This window comes from Myotis daubentonii, chromosome 2 (assembly GCF_963259705.1).
Source record: "Myotis daubentonii chromosome 2, mMyoDau2.1, whole genome shotgun sequence".
Lineage (NCBI taxonomy): Eukaryota > Metazoa > Chordata > Mammalia > Chiroptera > Vespertilionidae > Myotis > Myotis daubentonii.
The window spans coordinates 134,905,522-134,923,826 of record NC_081841.1 but is presented as its reverse complement, the minus strand read 5'-3'; the positions used below and the strand labels follow the sequence as shown (position 1 = coordinate 134,923,826).

The following is an 18,305-nucleotide window of genomic DNA, read 5'->3' as shown; positions in this document are numbered from 1 at the left end:
AAATAAACATAAGAGGAAAAGATCAAGGTCATAAGGAGATAAAAATCTGACAGCCAGTCAGTACCATAAGACGACACTTTTGGAAAGCAAACATAATCTAAGGTTATGTGAAATGGCCTCTGGCACATGTTCAAGCGTGAAATCTTCCTCTCACGATACTCCAAAGTGGTTAGAAACTCCCGGCACTGTGTCCAGTTTCGTATTTCTAACCTGAAAAGGAGGGTTAAGGAAAAATAAAACTTGGAAGGGATTCAGAAGGGACTCAAAGATGATTAGCAGGATAAAAAATAAAACCTCTGAGGAAAGATGAAAAGAACTGGAATTATTTGCAGCCTTTAAAAGAGGAAGATACGCGACAATAAACAATCTCACAGAGAGGATGGTAGCTTTTTCAATCTGAAAAGAGAATTTACAAAAGCAGAAACAATGAGAAAAGAGGTGATAACTTTCACAGGCCCCAGTGTCTAGGCATACAACTCACAGCTACTCAACACCCTTCATATCTCTGAAATTCACTTATTCATACTACTTATGTTTCCTCATCATTTTTCTTCTGAGTACTGCAGACCCTTCACATGTTAGGCCATATGCTAAACAATAAGATGTGGTACTTGAGTGTACCACATACACACAAGCAGATGCTACTTAAGAGATTCTCAATAACGAAGAGTGTAAATGTTTGTTATAGTGCTTGACTAGAGTGGGAGAGGCTTCCTCATACAAACAAGTGGTTTAGGTGAGATGTGAAATGAATCCCTTATATGAGACATCAAGAAATTGTGGAAACTCCTTTGGTGGAAGTCTTTTTAAAAAGCTCACTTTCTCTTTCTGGCATATTCAAGAATCACTTTCCTAAAGATAAGGGATCTTTCAATATCCCTTGCAAAGCTATAAGATTCTATTTTTCAGTGCTTAAATTAATAAAATCTTGGCCCCAAATTTATACCATTCTTATTTACACAGAACCTAGAGACTAAAGACTAAGGAAAACAAGGGTATTAGAAAGCAAATTATTCCAAAACAGGAATACAGAAATATAAGACAGAGTTACACACACAACAATCAGAAATCCGCTCCTGCAACGTAATACTGAGATATAAGAATAAAGATAAGCCTGGAGCTTTGATGAAGTTAGAACCACAGGGCAGGTTCCTAAGTACAGCTGAATTAACCAATTCAATCTCTGTTGAAAAATATCACAAACTGTCTTACACTGCACAATTACGTACAGATAAAACTTAGCCCAATATCTCCTGTTAAAGAGTGGATATTACGAAGTTATAAACACTGGAATAAGTGGTATTTTCACAATTGGTTTCTCTATTTTTATCTGCTAAAATCTCTTTTCTTCCTGTACTTCCATCTTTCCCCAATACCCCAAGAGGAACTGGCCCTGATACCATAAGCCCTTTTTCTCTCTTCTTCCTGATTCATTTCATCTCACCTCTTTACCTTCTCTTTACACCTCCACTGACAATCCTTAAGCACTAGAGTCAATAAATGGGCAAAATTGTGCCAACCATAATTTTAGCATACATCATTCTGGTTACATTATGCTCTAAATCTTTTCCTTATCCCCAAATCACCACCCACTTAGTGACTTCTCCTCTAATCCTGTTCTCTATAAAAACACAATTCCTCTTTACTCTTACTGACTCACAACTGCTTCAACACAAGCCCTACAACTATATTTTTATTTCAAAGTCTTTCTGAACTTCAAAAAAAATGTAGCATTCTTTAGGAGCAGGCCCCCTCTGTTGGAATTCTGAAATAATTGGGGACACAATTTCAAAGGATTTCCTGACCTACAGCAACTGCTGAAATAAACATCACAAAACTACGCCACCTAGTGGATTCCCATCTGCTGGAAAACATGTCTCAGTGTTTCTAAAATAGAGGCTTAGGAGATAAACCTCTACCACTCATTTTCTCTAATGCCAAGTAAAAAAAGCATTTCTACTTCATAGGTCAGGAATTAAGAACTGGCTTGTTTTTGGCTTTTTTTTGCAGGTTAGTTGTGGAACAGGGTCTTTCTTTCCTGCCTATCAAAAAATACAATGGCTTCCTCAGAAAGAATGTAGCTCTCACAAGAAAGATAAAATTCAAGACATAAGGACTATTCTGCCATATCAATGTGAAATGTACTCTTTTTAGTTCAAATAACATTTTTTTAAATTAAGGGTAATATAAATTTTAAAAGTAAGTATATTTTCATAATAGGTTTTTAAAAACTGCTATTGGAGAGAATATTAGTGTATTTTTGAGAAATCTATCAAATATGCCAAAAGAAATGTTTATCATACTTTTTACTAATAAAGTACACTTATATAAATAATTTCTGACTATGTTAAAGAGCAAGTGGAAAAACAAGATATGGAAGAACTTCAGATGAATTCGGCAAGCACCAAAAGACAATTTCAGAACACTTTGTTAGAAAGCAATATTATAGGTATAAGTAAACTTCATCCAAAATTGTCATCCTCATTCTCTTTAAGCATTTTATAATTTCACAAATCTGTAACCTCCTTAGTCACTCCTAGGTGCTGCCCAGTCTTCTTTCAAGTTACTCTGTTCACTGTCATAGTGATACCTTCAGATTACATTCCAGAAACTACAACTAGTCTCTCTCCCCTCTACCCCCACCTATCCTACACAAAAAGAATCACCAATAAGCATACTAAACACTTGCTCATCTATCACTTATTCAGAATAGAGATGCTTTCAAGTAGCTCTTAGAGCAGTGGTTCTCAACCTTCCTAATGCCGCGACCCTTTAATACAGTTCTTCATGTTGTGGTGACTCCCAATTTCATTGTTACAAATTGAACATAATTAAAGCATTGTGATTAATCACAAAAACAATACCTAATTATATATGTGTTTTCCGATGGTCTTAGGTGACCCCTGTGAAAAGGGCCACGACCCACAGGTTGAGAACCGCTGTCTTAGAGTTTTAAAATTCAACAATCCCACCAAGCACTTGGGAAAATGCTACTCCCTCTTCTCCCCTTTCCTTTGTTTGGGAATATTCCATCAACTTTGCTGTCACTAAAGGTGGCCAAGCAACCTACTTCAATGAGAGCTACATGGAAGTCTCCTGGTTGGAGCTAAAAACAAAGCTATTGTTTTCCTAATAAATAGGGGCAAACTGGGTTATGGGTGCCTTTTGTCTTTTTCTCTTCTTTCTGCCTAGAAAGTGGGCTTAATATTTGGATATGTGGAAATTCCTGGTGGACATGAAAATGAAACCACCTACTAAGGAGTAACAAGAAAGAGACTGTGCCTAATGGTGCTGCTGAGCAGCAACAGTAGCTCTGGACTTTTTCTACTTGGGGAAAATAAACATCTTTGTCTAAGCCACAGTAGTAAGATTGCTGTTCCATTTATTGGAGCACAATCTTAACTGATACAAGCACCACTGCATCCTAGCCATCCTATGTAATGTGAATGCTTTCCGTGCCCAACTAGGCATATCTTGATTTTAAACCTCACCTCCTAAAAGCTTTGGCAGTTTCTTATAAAATTAAACATGCTTATCATATCACCAACCAATACAACTCCTAAGTATTTACCTAAGTCAAATAAAAACCCACGCTCTAAACAAAAATATGAACATCAGTTTGTGAAAGCTTTATTCGTAATCATCAAATACTGGAAACATCCTAAATGTTCCTCAACTGGGAAATGGATAAACAAACTGTGGTATATTCATATATGTGACACCCATATGGGACAGAACAATAGCGATAGAAAGGAATGACCTACTGCTATATGCAACAACAGAAATGAATCTCAAATGCACTGTGCTAAGTGAAAAAGACGAGTTCAAAAGCTACAGACAGTATGATATCATTTATATAATATTCTGCAAAAATACAAATAAGAACAGAAAACAGATCAGTGGTAGCCAGGGACTGAAGGTTGGGGGAGAAGTCAACCACAAAGGCGATAAGGGAATGTTTTGGGGTGACAGAATACTATTCTTTATCTTCACTGTGGTGATTATACAGATATACACATTTGTCAGAACTATGCATTCAAGAGGGGAGTTTCACTGTATGTATAACATACCTTAAAATAAATGGAGAGGAGGGGGCAGGAACTAGACCTCTTACAAACCTTTCAAAATGAATTGATGACCTGCCTTCCAGAGACTCCAAGTATCCTTTGACCAGACATTATTATCCCTACACTAAAGGCCTGGTGCATGGAATTTGTGCAAGGGGAGGCGGGGGGAGGGGGGGAGGAGGGTCCCCTCAGCCCAGCCTGCACCCTCTCCAATCCAGGACCCCTCGGACATCCCTCTCACAATCCTGGACCTAACCACACACCTGCCTGCCTACCTGATCGCCCCTAACTGCCCCCCTGCCGGCCTGATCACCCCCAATTGCCTCTGCCTGCCGGCCTGACCGCCCCCAACTGCCCCCCCGCCCCCACTGGCCTGGTTGCCCCCAACTGCCCCCCTGCCGGCCTGGTCACCCCACGGAGCCTGCTGCTCGGTCGTTTGGTCGCCCCTCACTAACCCCCCTGCCGGCCTGGTGGCCCCACGCAGCCTGCTGCTCGGTCGTTTGGTCATCCCTCATTAACCCTCCTGCCGGCCTGGTCACCTCACACAGCCTGTTTGGTCGTCCGTTCGGTTGTGATGGTCGCTTAGGCTTTTATATAAATAGACTAGGGGCCCGGTGCACGAAATTCGTGCACTGGTTGTGTGTGTGTGTGTGTGTGGGGGGGGGGGGTGTCCCTCAGCCCAGCCTGCCCCCTCTCACATACTGGGAGCCCTCAGGCGTTGACCCCCATCACCCTCCAATCGCAGGATCGGCCCCTTGCCCAGGCCTGATGCCTCTGGCCCAGGCGTCAGGCCTGGGCAGGGGACCCCCAGGCCCCTCCGATTGCTAGCTCTGCCCCTTGCCCAGGCCTGATGCCTCGGCCAGAGGCGTAGACCCCCATCACCATCCGATCGCCTGATCGGCCCCTTGACCAGGCCTGACGCCTCCGCCAGAGGTGTCAGGCTTGGACAGGGGACCCCCATCTCCCTCTGATCGCTTGCTCCACCCCCCGCCCAAGCCTGATGCCTCTGACCCAGGCTTCAGGCCTGGGCAAGGGGACCATCATATCCCCCCAATCCTCGGCTCTGTCCCCCGCCCAGGCCTGATGCCTCGGCCAGAGGAGTTGACCCTCATCATCCTCCGATCACCAATCACCAGATCGGCCCCTTGACCAGGCCTGAGGCCTCCAGCAGAGGTGTCAGGCCTGGGCAGGGGACCCCCAGCTCCCCCGGTTGCAGGCTCCACCCCTGCCCAGGCCTAACGCCTCTGGCCTAGGTGTCCGGCCCGGGCAGCGGGGACCCGCAGCTGCAGCGGCCCCGCGATCGTGGACTCCGCTTTAGGCCCAGGCAAGGGACCCCTAGCTCCCGGGACTGTCAGCTTCGACCGTGTCCAGCTCCCATCGCTGGCTCCACCCTTACTTCCTGCTATCACTGGCCAGGGCGGAAAAGGCACCTGATTCTCTGATCATGGCCCCAGGGCCGCCTTTGCCCTGCCCCCCAGCTCTTAGCTCCCCCCTGGGTTTCCGATCACTGTCAGTGGCAGGGGGCTTCTTCCTGCTTTCCCTTTCGCCTCCCTGCATTGTGCCTACATATGCAAATTAACCGCCATCTTGTTGGCAGTTAACTGCCAATCTTAGTTGGCAGTTAATTTGCATATAGCCCTGATTAGCCAATGAAAAGGGTATCGTCGTACGCCAATTACCATTTTTCTCTTTTATCTCTTTTATTAGTGTAGATGGCTAAACTTAAAAATGCTCCAGTTGTCTATAATCTCATGGGCACATCATGTACAATTATCCTACATCTCATGAGTGAGAGTATTCAAGGCAAAAGTCTACACCTATCTACTTTCAGTGACTTTGGCCATATATAGTAAAATCTTTGCCTTTCCAAATACTGAATGTTTACCTCTAATTTTCAAGATAAACTATTGTTAAGAAAATATTCAAAGATTTCACAAAATAACATAAATGCAAGGTTTGCTGAGATTTTTCACTAACATTAGAAAATCAAATTAGTCTTCTATCAGGGACTTTATATTAACACATGATACCCAAGCTAGTTTGCATCTTAAAATTCCTCAGTTTCTCTAACAGTAGATTTTTTTCCCATTAAAGCACTAGTTGCACAACACCACAAGAGGGCATAGTTCACAGACCTATGGGGAAAGCTACTTTAGAAAGTACTGCATTCAAATACAATCATTTTGATTTGTCTCAATGATTGTCCAATGTAGTGAGAATTTAATGTTCAAAACCACAGCCATTTAATTAGTATTAGTTATATTACTAATTTACAACCATAATTATTAATCAGATAAACACATTTCTGCCCAATTTCTATTTTTTTCTTTTGACCAATATAAAAGTTTAACCAAAGTTCAATGTGAAAATGGACAGGACTCAATTTTTACATTGCATTGTAATAAAACAAGTGCTGTGGAGAGGGAGCGTGTGGAAGCAGCTGATTTCTCTGGTGAATATAGCCATTCTTTATACACGTTCCAAGACTGCTAACGTTTTCTCATATTACCACCATTCCAGTATTGTTCTGTTGCCATCTCCACACATTAATCTATCACAAGATTCCTAAAGGAATCAAATTCCCACAATATTCCTTGGACATGTCTGCCACCATTTGATTTCAACGATAAATTCTCATCTATACATTTTTTTAACTCGGGAGGGCGAGCTTTGCTCATGGTGTCTAAATGAGCTGTAAGATACTTCCAAACAAAATGAATTCATGGGCTCTCTTCTGCCCAATTTCTTTAAAAATAACAAAAGTATAGCTTAAAACATGAATTTAACATGTTGCTCAGTGGTTAGAGTGTCCGCCCTTTGCACCAAAGGATCATGGGTTTGATTCCCGGTCAAGGGCACATATCTGGGTTGCAGGTTTGATCCCTGGCCTAATCGGGGTATGTGCAAGAGGCAAACAATAGATGTGTCTCTCTCACATCAATGTTTCTCTCTGTCTCTCTCTCTCTCTCTCCCTCCCTCACGTTCTCTCCCTGTCTGCCATTCTCTAAGAAATCAATAGGAAAAATAACCTCAAGTAAAGATTAACAACAACAAAAAGTCTCAGCAAGATTTCTCCAACCACTTACTTATATGTAGCAAAATAGAAGTATACACATAATAAAAATATTTCCAAGCTCCATTTATATATATCAACATTTGTAAGATCCCTTATATCTATGGCACTATGGAGTATAAACAACCATGTAAAAGATAGTTCTTACATTTATAAAGCCTATAAGTCATTTTTAAAAAATATGTTTTTTTATTGATTTCAGAGAGGAAGGGAGAGGGGAGAGAGAGATAGAGAGAGAATCATCAATTGGCCACCTCCTGCATGCGCCCCCACTGGGGACCGAGCCCGCAACCCGGGCATATGCCTTTGACTGGAATCGAACCCGGGACCCCCGAGTCCACAGGCTAACACTCTATCCACTGAGCCAAATCAGCTAGGGCAGTGGTCAGCAAACTCATTAGTCAACAGAGCCAAATATCAACAGTACAACGACTGAAATTTCTTTTAAGCCAAATTTTTTAAACTATATAGGTAGGTACATTGTTATTAACTTAATTAGGGTACCCCAAGGCTTAGGAAGAGCCACACTCAAGGGGCCAAAGAGCCGCATGTGGCTCGTGAGCCGCAGTTTGCCGACCACGGAGCTAGGGCCTATAAATCATTTTTTAAAAAGATACATATGCAAAGTTCATCAACAGGAGCACAACATAGCTTGTCTAAGCTAAGAGGCAGAGCAGCTACCAGATACCTTATTCAAAGAAGGGCAAGATATTCTTGCAGACAGATGAGGAAAACTATCCCCAAAGTGGCAGGATTTCAGCTGGGCTAAAGCAATGAGCAGAACTTGAAAGAGAGAGGAGGTACGATTTTCTAGAAGCAGCAGCTTGAGCAAAGTCATTATTTTTAAGTACTCAGCCTTGCCACAGTAAAAGAAAGTTATTTCACTAGTTCTAAACTCTTTACTCACTTTCTTCTTTCTTCTCTCCATCTTGCAATCTCCTCTGGAGTATCTAACTTGATCTTCTTCATACCAGGAGCATGCATCTAGGGGGAAAAAGCCTGCTGAACATCAGGAAGCTTATATATGCTTTTGATTACTAGTAAATCTCAACATTATGGGGGATAATGGAGACTCTATACCCCCAAATTTAAAACTAAGTAAGTGGGTTTTATCCATCCTTACTATGACTTTTCCTTTAAAGAATGACCTGTATATTTAGACTAGAGGCCTGGTGTACAACATTCATGCACTGGGGGGGTGGAGGGGTGATAGGAGGGTGTCCCTCAGCCTGGCCTGCGCCCTCTCTCAGTCCAGGACCCCTCGGGGGATGTCCGCCTGTCGGCTTAGGGGAGCAGGCCTAAGCCGGCAGGTGGACATCCCCCAAGGGGTCCTTAGCGCTGCTGCAGAGGCAGGAGAGGCTCCTGCCACTGCTGCTGCACTCGCCAGCCGTGAGCCCGGCTTCTGGCTGAGTGGTACTCCCCCTGTGGGAGCGCACTGACCACCAGGAGGCAGCTTCTGTGTTGAGCATCTGCCCCCTGGTGGTTAGTGTGCATCATAGCGACCAGTTGTTCCACAGTTTAATTAATTTGCATATTAGGGTTTTATTATATAGGATAAGTGCTATTGATAAGAAAAAAAGGAGTAACATAATTTTGGTTACAAAGTAAATGCATCCACTTTTCAACTGACATTAAAGACCCAAATTAATGACCTAACAACCAAAATTGAGGGAAGTAGCTAAAGAAATAATGAATACACAAAAGAATTTGAAGAAGCATGGCGTAGAAAAACCACCATAGAATTTGGAGTTAAAAAACTCAAATGCAAGCATCCGTTTCTGAGGACCTGGACAAATCATGATTTTATCTCTTAAATGGGGCCAATATTTATCTACTTTACATAGTTGTTTGTGAGGATAAAATTGATTAATAGATGTAAAACTGCCTTACAAAGTACTGCATAAATGTTAGTTATTATTAGGCTATATAAAATGAAGAGCTATTGAAGATAACAGATCAACAAAATGAAAAGAACACATATCAAAAAAACACAAAACCACAAGAACTTACATTTCTCCAATGGAATTGGACAATCTTCTCATGTGCACTAAAAGAGCAATCTACTTCCGGACACTGTAAAAAGTAAACAAAAAAGATTATTTAATGTTTTCTATTTAAATATACCCATTACTACATATACAGACGTCTTCTAGTCATATTACATAGTTATCCCATCTATATGGTGTTGTCACTCATAGCAAAACAAAGATCATTTCAGAACAGAGTTATTTAAAAAGAAATGACAGCCCTAGCTGGTTTGGCTCAATGGATAGTGTCAGCCTGTGGACTAAAAGATCCCAGGTTCGATTCCAGTCAAGGGCACATGCCCAAGTTGTGGGCTCGATCCCTAGGAGGGGGCGTGCAGGAGGCAGCTGATCAATGATTCTCTCATCATTGATGTTTCTATCTCTCTCTCTCTCTCCTTTCCTCTCTGAAATCAATAAAAATATATTTTTTAAAAAGAAATGACATTTTCAAAGTATACAGTACAGTAATATGTATTATTTACTTTATTCCTAAAAGTGAGGGGCATTTCTATAACCTCAAAGAGAATCTTTTCCAAACTAACAACTTTCTCTTTAATTTTGCTTCCCAAATATTCTGGTTAAAAAAAAAATGTTAAGTACTTAATAAGGTCCAGACCATCCTTAGAGTGTGATGGGCCAGGGCAAATTAGAGTGTGATCAATGGTCAAGGACAGCCTTAAAAGGAAAAGACCTTACAAAGGTGCACAGAGCAACTGGAGGGGAGAACCAGCCCTCTTACAAGGCAGAGGCTCCCGCACATACTGACAGCTGCCAGACAGTCCTTCTTACCTCTTCCTGAAGCAGTGGGCTCTCACCCTCAAACTGCAAATCCCAGGGTCACTGTCCCAATTTGTCAGGTCATCAAACATTTCTATTAACTATAAGCTTTTAAGGAAGAGAAGCACAGAATTTCTACCAAATAATACCCATTTTGTTAAAATTACTTCAGGATAGCCTAGCTGGCATGGCTCAGCGGTTGAGCATCAACCTATGAACCAAGAGGTCACAGTTCAATTCCTGGTCGGCCACATGACAGGGCTGCAGGCTTGATCCCCAGTGAGGGGCATGCAGGAGGCAGCCAATCGTTGATTCTCTCATCATTTATGTTTCTATCTCTCTCACCCTTTCCCTTCCTCTGAAATCAATAAAAAACACAAACAAACAAAAACACCTACCTTCATATGTTCAGACATGTGTTTATCATACTTTTCTTGATTTTTGAAACCACGATCACAGGTATCACAAAAATAGTGGAAAACTGGTTCTTTTCTTTTCTGCAAACGAAAATGAAGAGGCATTAGGCTTTAGATGAAAAATCTTACATCGGTAATAAAAATAGAACTATCCTTCTAGTAATACATACTTTGATTTTTCACATAACCTTTATATATGGAAGAGACTCCTGAATATACTACTAATAAAGGGAGAATGCTGTTTCTTTTCTTTTCTTTTAAGCAAAGATATTAGGACAAGTCAGGCACAACAAAAAATTTAAATCTGAGTAGAGCTAATATAAACAGTGAATAGTCTTAGCTGGTTTGGCTCAGTGGATAGAGCGTCGGCCTATGGATAGAAGGGTCCCAGGTTTGATTCCGGTCAAGGGCACATGCCCAGTTGTGGGCTCGATCCTCAGTAGGGGGCATGCAGGAGGCAGCCAATCAATGATTCTCTCTCATCATTGATGTTTCTATCTCTCTCTCCCTCTCTCTTCCTCTCTGAAATCAATAAGAAAAGAAAAAGTGAATAGCTTACAAAGTGGTAATCTAATTAAGACTTAATAGAGCATATATCAAGATGATCTAGAAATAAGTATTTAGTGTAAAAAAACAGCATTTCATCTTTTAGAAAAAAAATCATATGTTTAAAACTACAGTAGGGGAAAAGAGAATTATTTAGGTAAAGATTAGTTATTTTTTATACCAATTTTTCTATTTTATACTTAAATATAAAACAAAAAATTACAATGAGAAACTCTATAGGAAATATTTCATGTTGAGATGTTAATAATTATAGTATAGTTTTTCACAATATTTTGTTAATATTAGCTACATATTTTCATGCCAAAATAAAGAATCTTATTCAACTAATAACATTATTTATATACTTTAGAAGTTGAAAGGCCAGATTGTAAACATCAGAATAAAGCAAGCCCATTTTAAGACTTGGTTTCTGAACATAACCAAGAGTTGTTCCTCCTTAAAAAACATTCAAAAGATTTTTAATTCCATCACCCCTACCAATCTTCTAGTAATATTCATATATAATTTATATATTATATGTTTTACTTCATTGAGGTTTAATAACATTTACATTTATCTATAATCCTAATTCTCAATAATACTCCTGACACTATAATGAAATGAATTCAATGTTTCCTTTATCTATAATTTTTTCATTTACTTCTCAAAAAGATTTGAGAAATCTTGAAATTTTTACTTAAGCTAAGATCCTTAAAGATCTTATTATAGCAAGGCTCCACTGTGTCAATAATGGGTGCAAAACACTAAGAGAGTTATGATAGAAGCACAGATATGGAAGAGTAACATAGGGACCAAAGTGTTACATTCAAGAACATTTTTAAAAATACCTTTTTTTTATGTTTTCTACTGGGAGGGAAGTTGAAGTCAGTAAACTCTGCATCATATTGTTGTGGAAAATAAGAATGTTTAACTGAAAAACAAAAAGAGATCCATAAATGTTTGCAGTGAAACAATTATTTAAAATTGTATTTACTGTAGCATGCACAAATACTTGAGTTAAAAAGTGGTAAACTGCACCTTCTAAGAACAGTTTGAACAAATTATCAAAGATTAAGACTAGTCTATCAAACAAACATTTTTCCAATTAATACATGGTGGCAAGATTAAGTGTCCATAAATGCTTTAGGCATCTAAGCAATGGGCAAGCTAATCTGATAAAATTCAGATTATTTCAAACATTATGTGCAATAATGTAGTTATTTCAAACATTAGAAATGTAAACAGTAAAAACCCTTTTACAGCTCTTTCAACATCAATTTTACACCAGAAAACAACCTCGTGAAATACTTTTTCTCCTAAATCCTTTTCCTTCCCTATTGCCATGACCCAACTCTGAAGCCCTGATCTTTCACCCAGATTACTGTAACAGCCTCCCAAGTTGTTTGCCAGTTTCTACCAACAGACCCTGCACATTGACACCACAAAAAATAATCCTCCAATCATCACAACTCTACTCAAAATCTGCACATGGCTTCCTAGAGTCCTTCATGAGATCCTGGTATATTTTCTCACTCTTTCCCCATACCTCCCACATACTCTGCCTCAGTCACACTAGAACACTGTAATCTTCAGAACTCTCTTTGTACTGACACCTCTTTGCCTTTGCCTTAAAAGTATCTCTTCCTAAACATCTCCCAAGCTGTTCCCAAAACTGTTCCCAAAGCCTCAACACTCAGAAATCACCTTTTATATGCCTCTATCACCAGTCACACCGTATTGTCATTTACATTTATGAACCATCTCACCTGATTTAGGACTGCCTTAGGCACATTGATATTCCTAGCATTTGGCACAGAATAAACACTGATTTAGATTCGGTGTAATGTAAAAGGAAGTTTATGCAGAGTTGGAGAACAGTGAACAATATCATGTCTTTAAATATGATCTGTATGCTGATGACACCTAAATTTACAACTCCAGCCACAAATCTCCCCTGCAAGTACTAAATAGCTAACAGCCTATTCAACATCTCTACTTGACACACATATTTCTAACTCGCTCCTGGTCTGCTCTCCAAATCTGCTCTATCCACATCCTCTCTAGTTGTTTGGCAAAAAAACTATTAAGTTATTCGTATCTCTTTACCTACAGCAAATGGTTTTGGTCCTACTCTACCTTCAAAATATGTCTAGAATCACCTCCAGAGCCCCACCCTAAGCCCCACCCTGGTCCAAGTCCCCAATCTCTCTCACCTGGAAAACTGCAATAACTTCCTAACTGGCCTCCCTTTTATTCGATTCCTATTGGTAGTCACATTAATCCTTTAAAAATATAGATCAAATCATGTCATTCCTCTGCACTATTCATATCACAACAGTAAAAATCCAAGTCCCATCAACTACAAAGCCCTCACAGGTCTGCCTTATCCCGCAATTTTCTACAATTCTACCTCTTTAGACACACGGATCTGTACAGCTCCTGCCTCAAGGCCTTTGCAGTCGCTGTTGGTCCCACCTGTATCCCTATTCCCCCAGAAGTACCCCCGGTCTGATCCTTCGCCTCCTTGATGTCTTTTCACAAATGTCACCTTCCTTAGGACTGACATTTAAAACTGCACTACCTATCCGTCTTTTCTTTATCTCCCTCCGTAGCACACACTGCCTTCAAACACACCTTCATTTTGTCTGTTTTCCTACACCAGATGTTTCCTACCACATTCCCAGTTCCCGATACATAGTTGGAACTCTATAACCAACCGCTCAATTGAATGAAAGGGCAAGGAAAACATTCCTGTCGGACCAATTGTGAGGCATGAGTGATCAGACTCCCACGAGTGCAGCGCAAAATCAGAAGGGGCGGGGAAGGCAGAAAAATTGAAGAGGGGAGAAGGGGAGAAGGAGGGGAAAGGCAGGGGGTGGCACGGGGGGAGCAGCAGCCTACCCGGGGTGTGGTGGGACGTCTGATGCGGAGGGAAACTGCTAGGAGGCGGTCTCCAGTGCCAAGATGTCGAAGCCTGGAAACTCCAAGAAGGCTGGCCGCTGATCTGAGGCTGAGCATCAAGGCGGGACTGGGTGTCGAAGAGGGTCTGGGTCCTGGGAAGAACCGGGGCGTCGAAGCGCGGCGGCGCCTCGGGGAGCGCCCGGGTGTCCGTGGGGGGCTGCGGATCCGAGCCGGGCACCGACCCCGCGGCGGGAGGCGGCGACGACGGCGGCGGCGGCGGCGGCAACATGGCCCAGAGCATCCACTTGTGCTGCAGCGGGACTGGGTCGCTCAGAGGCCCCAGCGTGGGGATCCGCTCCGGGGCCGAAAACCACCCCGCGGGAGTCACGAACCCGCTCGCCGGCTCAGCCATGCCACCTTCAGTCTGGGAGCCCAGCGTGCGAATTGGCGCCGGCTCCACGTCACTTCCGTCATCGCGAGTTACGCGGCTCAGCCAACCACAAGCTGAAACGTCATCGGTCCGCGCCGGGAAAACTTCCTGCATCTGCCAAGGCTCGCAGGCTGGTTAGGAGGAAACCTTCACTCCGTGTACATAGACTTGCCAGCGGGATCGGTACCGGCCACCGCGCATGGCGAGGGATCTGATCGGGCCGGCACTGCCGCCCGGCTTCAAGGCCCTCGGGGCCGCGGGGGACGAGGAGCGGGACCCCAGCCCCGGTAAGCTGCGGCGCGCCCCGCCGGCCAGGCCACCCCCTCCCCGGCCCTGCCCTGCCCGCCCAGCGGTCTGAGTGCCAGTCAGGCCTGGAGAGCGGGGAAGTGGGCAGTGGGTTGTGGGCAACCCGAGCTGACTTTGCTTCCCAAGCCGTGCCAGTGGGGGAAGGAGGCGTGGGGGCTCGGAAACGAGTTCCGATCTGGTAGTTATTATAATAGGGATGTGTTCCCGCTGAGCGTTAAATGGCTGGACGCTTTGCGAAACTATCGGTACACATTCAGTCCGTTAATCCTCGTAGCAACTGTGTAAGTTAGAGATTGTTCTTGCTGTCGAGGAAAGAACGTGTCCAAGCTTATAGAAAAGTTTTGTGGAAATCGATATTTTTATTGATTTCAGAGAGGAAGGGACCGGGATACAGAGATTAGAAACATCAATGATGAGAGAGGTCATTGATCGGCTGCCTCCTGCACGTCCCCCACTGGAGACCGAGCCCAGGGATCTGACCCGTGATCTCCCAGTTCATGGGGTCGAGGCTCAACCACTGAGCCACAGCGGCCGGGCTATTTAAGCCAAATCTTTGTGGACAGGCCTCGAATAAAGATCTGAACGGGTTGAAAAAATGCTCTGAAGAATGGCAGTTTTGCAGTTCTTTTTATGTATTTAGTATCAAAGGGAAAAAAACTAAGGAAGGTACATGAAATCCACTGGTGGTAGATTAAGGGAAGTGGGAAGCAAAGCGGGGAAGTCTCTAAGATTAAATAAAAAGCAAAGTGAAGAAACACTTTTACATTGGTGTGTACAGGATAGTCACTTAAAATTTATGGTACATGGTATGCAACAAGGTAACAATGAGGGCTCCGGTGTCCTCTGGTGGTCCTGTGCTCTGGTGCCTGCAGTTGTGCCTTTGCGGGGTCTAGAAAAGAAAATTATGCTCTCATTTCAAAGGTATGTTATCCTACATGCATAAGAACAATGGACAGGGCTCACTTCGGGTGAAGATTGACTTTGCTAAGGAAGCTATAGGCCTGGAGTGTGACTACCTTCTATGAGCTGCCCAGTAGGAATTTGTGATCAGACCTGCCACGTGGCCCACAGTGACCTTGTCAGTGTTATTACAGAGCCCCCCTTTTTGTACACATTCCCATGTTACAGTTGGAGACACTGAGGCTCAGGCTGTTACCTAGAGCACATAGCTAGTAAGTGGTAGAGCCCTATTTAGACTGAAACCAGGACTCTGTGTCTTACTGCCTTCTGATATACAGTGTCTCCAGCTCTTGGAGAAGATACTGTGCTCTCTAGCCTGACCATCCATCCTTGCTTCTACTTCTGTCATTGCATCTCACACACGGCCCAGTGCTCAAACCAGTTAGAGTTTCTGGCAGTTCCTCAATTCTCTAATCTCCTTCTGGCTTCACTCTGCATTTGGCATACCTGACAAACTCCTACCTCATCCTTGAAAGCCCAACTTAAATGTCACCTCAGTGAAGCCTTTCCCAAACTCTCCCAAGCATTGTCATGCCTTCTTTACTCATGGTTTTTTTTCTTCTACTTAAATACATCATGTATTTAACACATTGTTTTCAAATAACTGGTTGGCTTATCTGTCTCCACCATTGCACTAGAGTCTTCTGGCCTTAACATAGTAGCGCTTTGTATTTGCCAAGTAAATGCTTTTCAGACTCCTCCATGCATATCTATCTCCTTTACTGTTTGCTCTAATTCATAGGCTGGTTCTGACACTAAAGTTGGAAAAGAATAAAACCAAAAGATTAACTCTCCCATTTCTCAATCTAATTTTTGTTCTTGGACTACCCGGAGGCCATGTTTCCACCTAGAGTAGCGACATTCAACCTTTTTCATCTCATAATTGTTGGGTCACTGGATATGCATATATTCATTCATCTTTAGTAGGTTCTACCAGTTTCCAAAGTAGTACCAATTTACACTCCCACCAGCATATATGAGAATCCTCATTCCATATTCTCACTGATACTTTTATCTGTTTTTTAAATCTGATGATTTGTAGCAATATCTCATAGAGCTTTAATTTGTATTTTTCTGGTGGCAGTAAAGTTGATCACCTTTTCATGGGTTTGGTTTTTTGTTTTTGTTCTGTTTGTTTTTTGTTTTGTCATTTGGATATGTGTCAGGTCTTTTGCTCATTTTTTCTTTGAGTTGTCCCTTTTCTTACTGGTTTGTAGAGTTCTTTATATAGTCCGGACAAAAGTCATTTTTCAGCATGAATCTTTTTTCAGAGATGTGTGCTGCAAATATTTTCTCTAATTCTGAGTTGGCTTTTGATCTCTCATTAGTATATTATGATGAACATAAGTTCTTAATTTTCATATATTCTGGTTTTCAATGTAATTTAAATTTTATTGAATTTATTGGGGTGATACTGGTTAACTAAATATCACAGATTTCAGGTGCACAGTTCTACCACCCATCATCTGTACACTACATTGTGTTCAACACCCCAAGTCAAGTCTCTTCCCATCACCATTTATGCTCCCTATACCCTTCTACACCTCCCCCCAGCAATCACTACACTGTTGTCTGTGCCCATGATTTTTCTCTCTTTTTTTTTCTTTTTTGGTCAATCCCTTCACCTAACCCTGAAACCCCACCCAACCCCCCATAGATGTCAGCCTGCTCTCTATGACTCTGTCACTATTTTCCTTTTGGTTCATTTTGTTTATTAGATTCTACATTGAGTGAAATCATATGGTACCTGTCTTTCTCTGTCTTATTTCATTTAGCACAATGTTCTCCAGGTCTATCCATGCTGTTGCAAAGGGTAAGATTTTCTTTTTGTCGGCCAAGTAGTATTCCACTGTGTAAATGTACCACGGTTTTTTTATGCACTCATCTTCTGATGGACACTTGCACTGCTTCCAAATCTTGGCTACTGTAAATAATGCTGCAATGAACATAGGGGTGCATACATAGTATTATTTCAAGTTAGTGTTTTGGGTTTCTTTGGATAAATTTCCGGAAGTGGAATCACTGGGCCATATGGCAATTCCGTTTTTAATTTTCTTAAAAATATATCTTACTGATTTTTTTACAGAGAGGAAGGGGGAGGGATAGAGAGCCAGAAACATTGATGAGAGAGAAACATCGATCAGTTGCCTCCTGCACACCTCCCGCTGAGGATGTGCCCACAACCAAGGTACATGCCCTTGACCAGAATCGAACCCGGGACCCTTCAGTCCGCAGGCCGACGCCCTATCCACTGAGCCAAACCAGTTAGGGCCATTTTTAATTTTTTGAGGTAACTCCATACTGCTTTCCACAGTGACTGCACCAGTCTGCATTCCTATCAACAGTGCGCAACAGTTCCCTTTTCTTCCCATCATTGCTAACATTTGTTGTTTGTTGATGTATTGACGATAGCCATTTTGATAAGTGTGAGGTGATATCTCTTTGTGGTTTTAATTTGCATTTCTCTGATGATTAGTGACATTGAGCATCTTTTCATATGCCTTTTGGCCATCTGTATGTTCTCTTTGGAGAAGTGTCTATTCTGGTTCTTTGCCCATTTCTTTCTTTCTTTCTTTTTTTTAAATATATTTTATTGACTTTTTTACAGAGAGGAAGGGAGAGGGATAGAGAGTTAGAAACATCCTGGAGAGAGAAACATCCATCAGCTGCCTCCTGCACACCCCCTACTGGGGATATGCCTACAACCAAGGTACATGCCCTTGACTGGAATCGAACCTGGGACTCTTCAGTCCACAGGCCCACGCTCTAGCTACTGAGCCAAACTGGTCAGGGCCTTTGCCC

General features: G+C 42.2%; 2 protein-coding genes across 8 annotated transcripts in view; one reads left to right on the top strand and one right to left on the bottom strand.

The window, feature by feature from the left end:
* Positions 1–14,267, bottom strand: part of NUFIP1 (nuclear FMR1 interacting protein 1) — a 51,049-nt gene extending 36,782 nt beyond the window's left edge. For 2 of the 3 annotated variants that reach the window (XR_009451339.1, XM_059684681.1), the window contains exons 1-5: positions 13,808–14,267; positions 11,755–11,837; positions 10,343–10,441; positions 9,151–9,213; positions 8,048–8,124 (exon numbers count right to left, since the gene is read on the bottom strand). Coding sequence is in view for 2 of the 3 variants with exons in the window: in XM_059684681.1 (XP_059540664.1) it covers positions 8,048–8,124; positions 9,151–9,213; positions 10,343–10,441; positions 11,755–11,837; positions 13,808–14,219 (734 nt within the window). In the remaining variant the exon portion in view is untranslated. The remainder of the gene's footprint in view (positions 1–8,047; positions 8,125–9,150; positions 9,214–10,342; positions 10,442–11,754; positions 11,838–13,807) is intronic. The other variant, XM_059684680.1, reaches the window with a different exon arrangement.
* Positions 14,268–14,321: 54 nt separating this feature from the next.
* Positions 14,322–18,305, top strand: part of GPALPP1 (GPALPP motifs containing 1) — a 41,908-nt gene continuing 37,924 nt past the window's right edge. For 4 of the 5 annotated variants that reach the window (XM_059684683.1, XM_059684685.1, XM_059684686.1 and 1 more), the window contains exon 1: positions 14,322–14,524. In XM_059684683.1, the coding sequence (XP_059540666.1) occupies positions 14,437–14,524 (88 nt within the window). In that variant the 5' untranslated portion in view covers positions 14,322–14,436. The remainder of the gene's footprint in view (positions 14,525–18,305) is intronic. The other variant, XM_059684682.1, reaches the window with a different exon arrangement.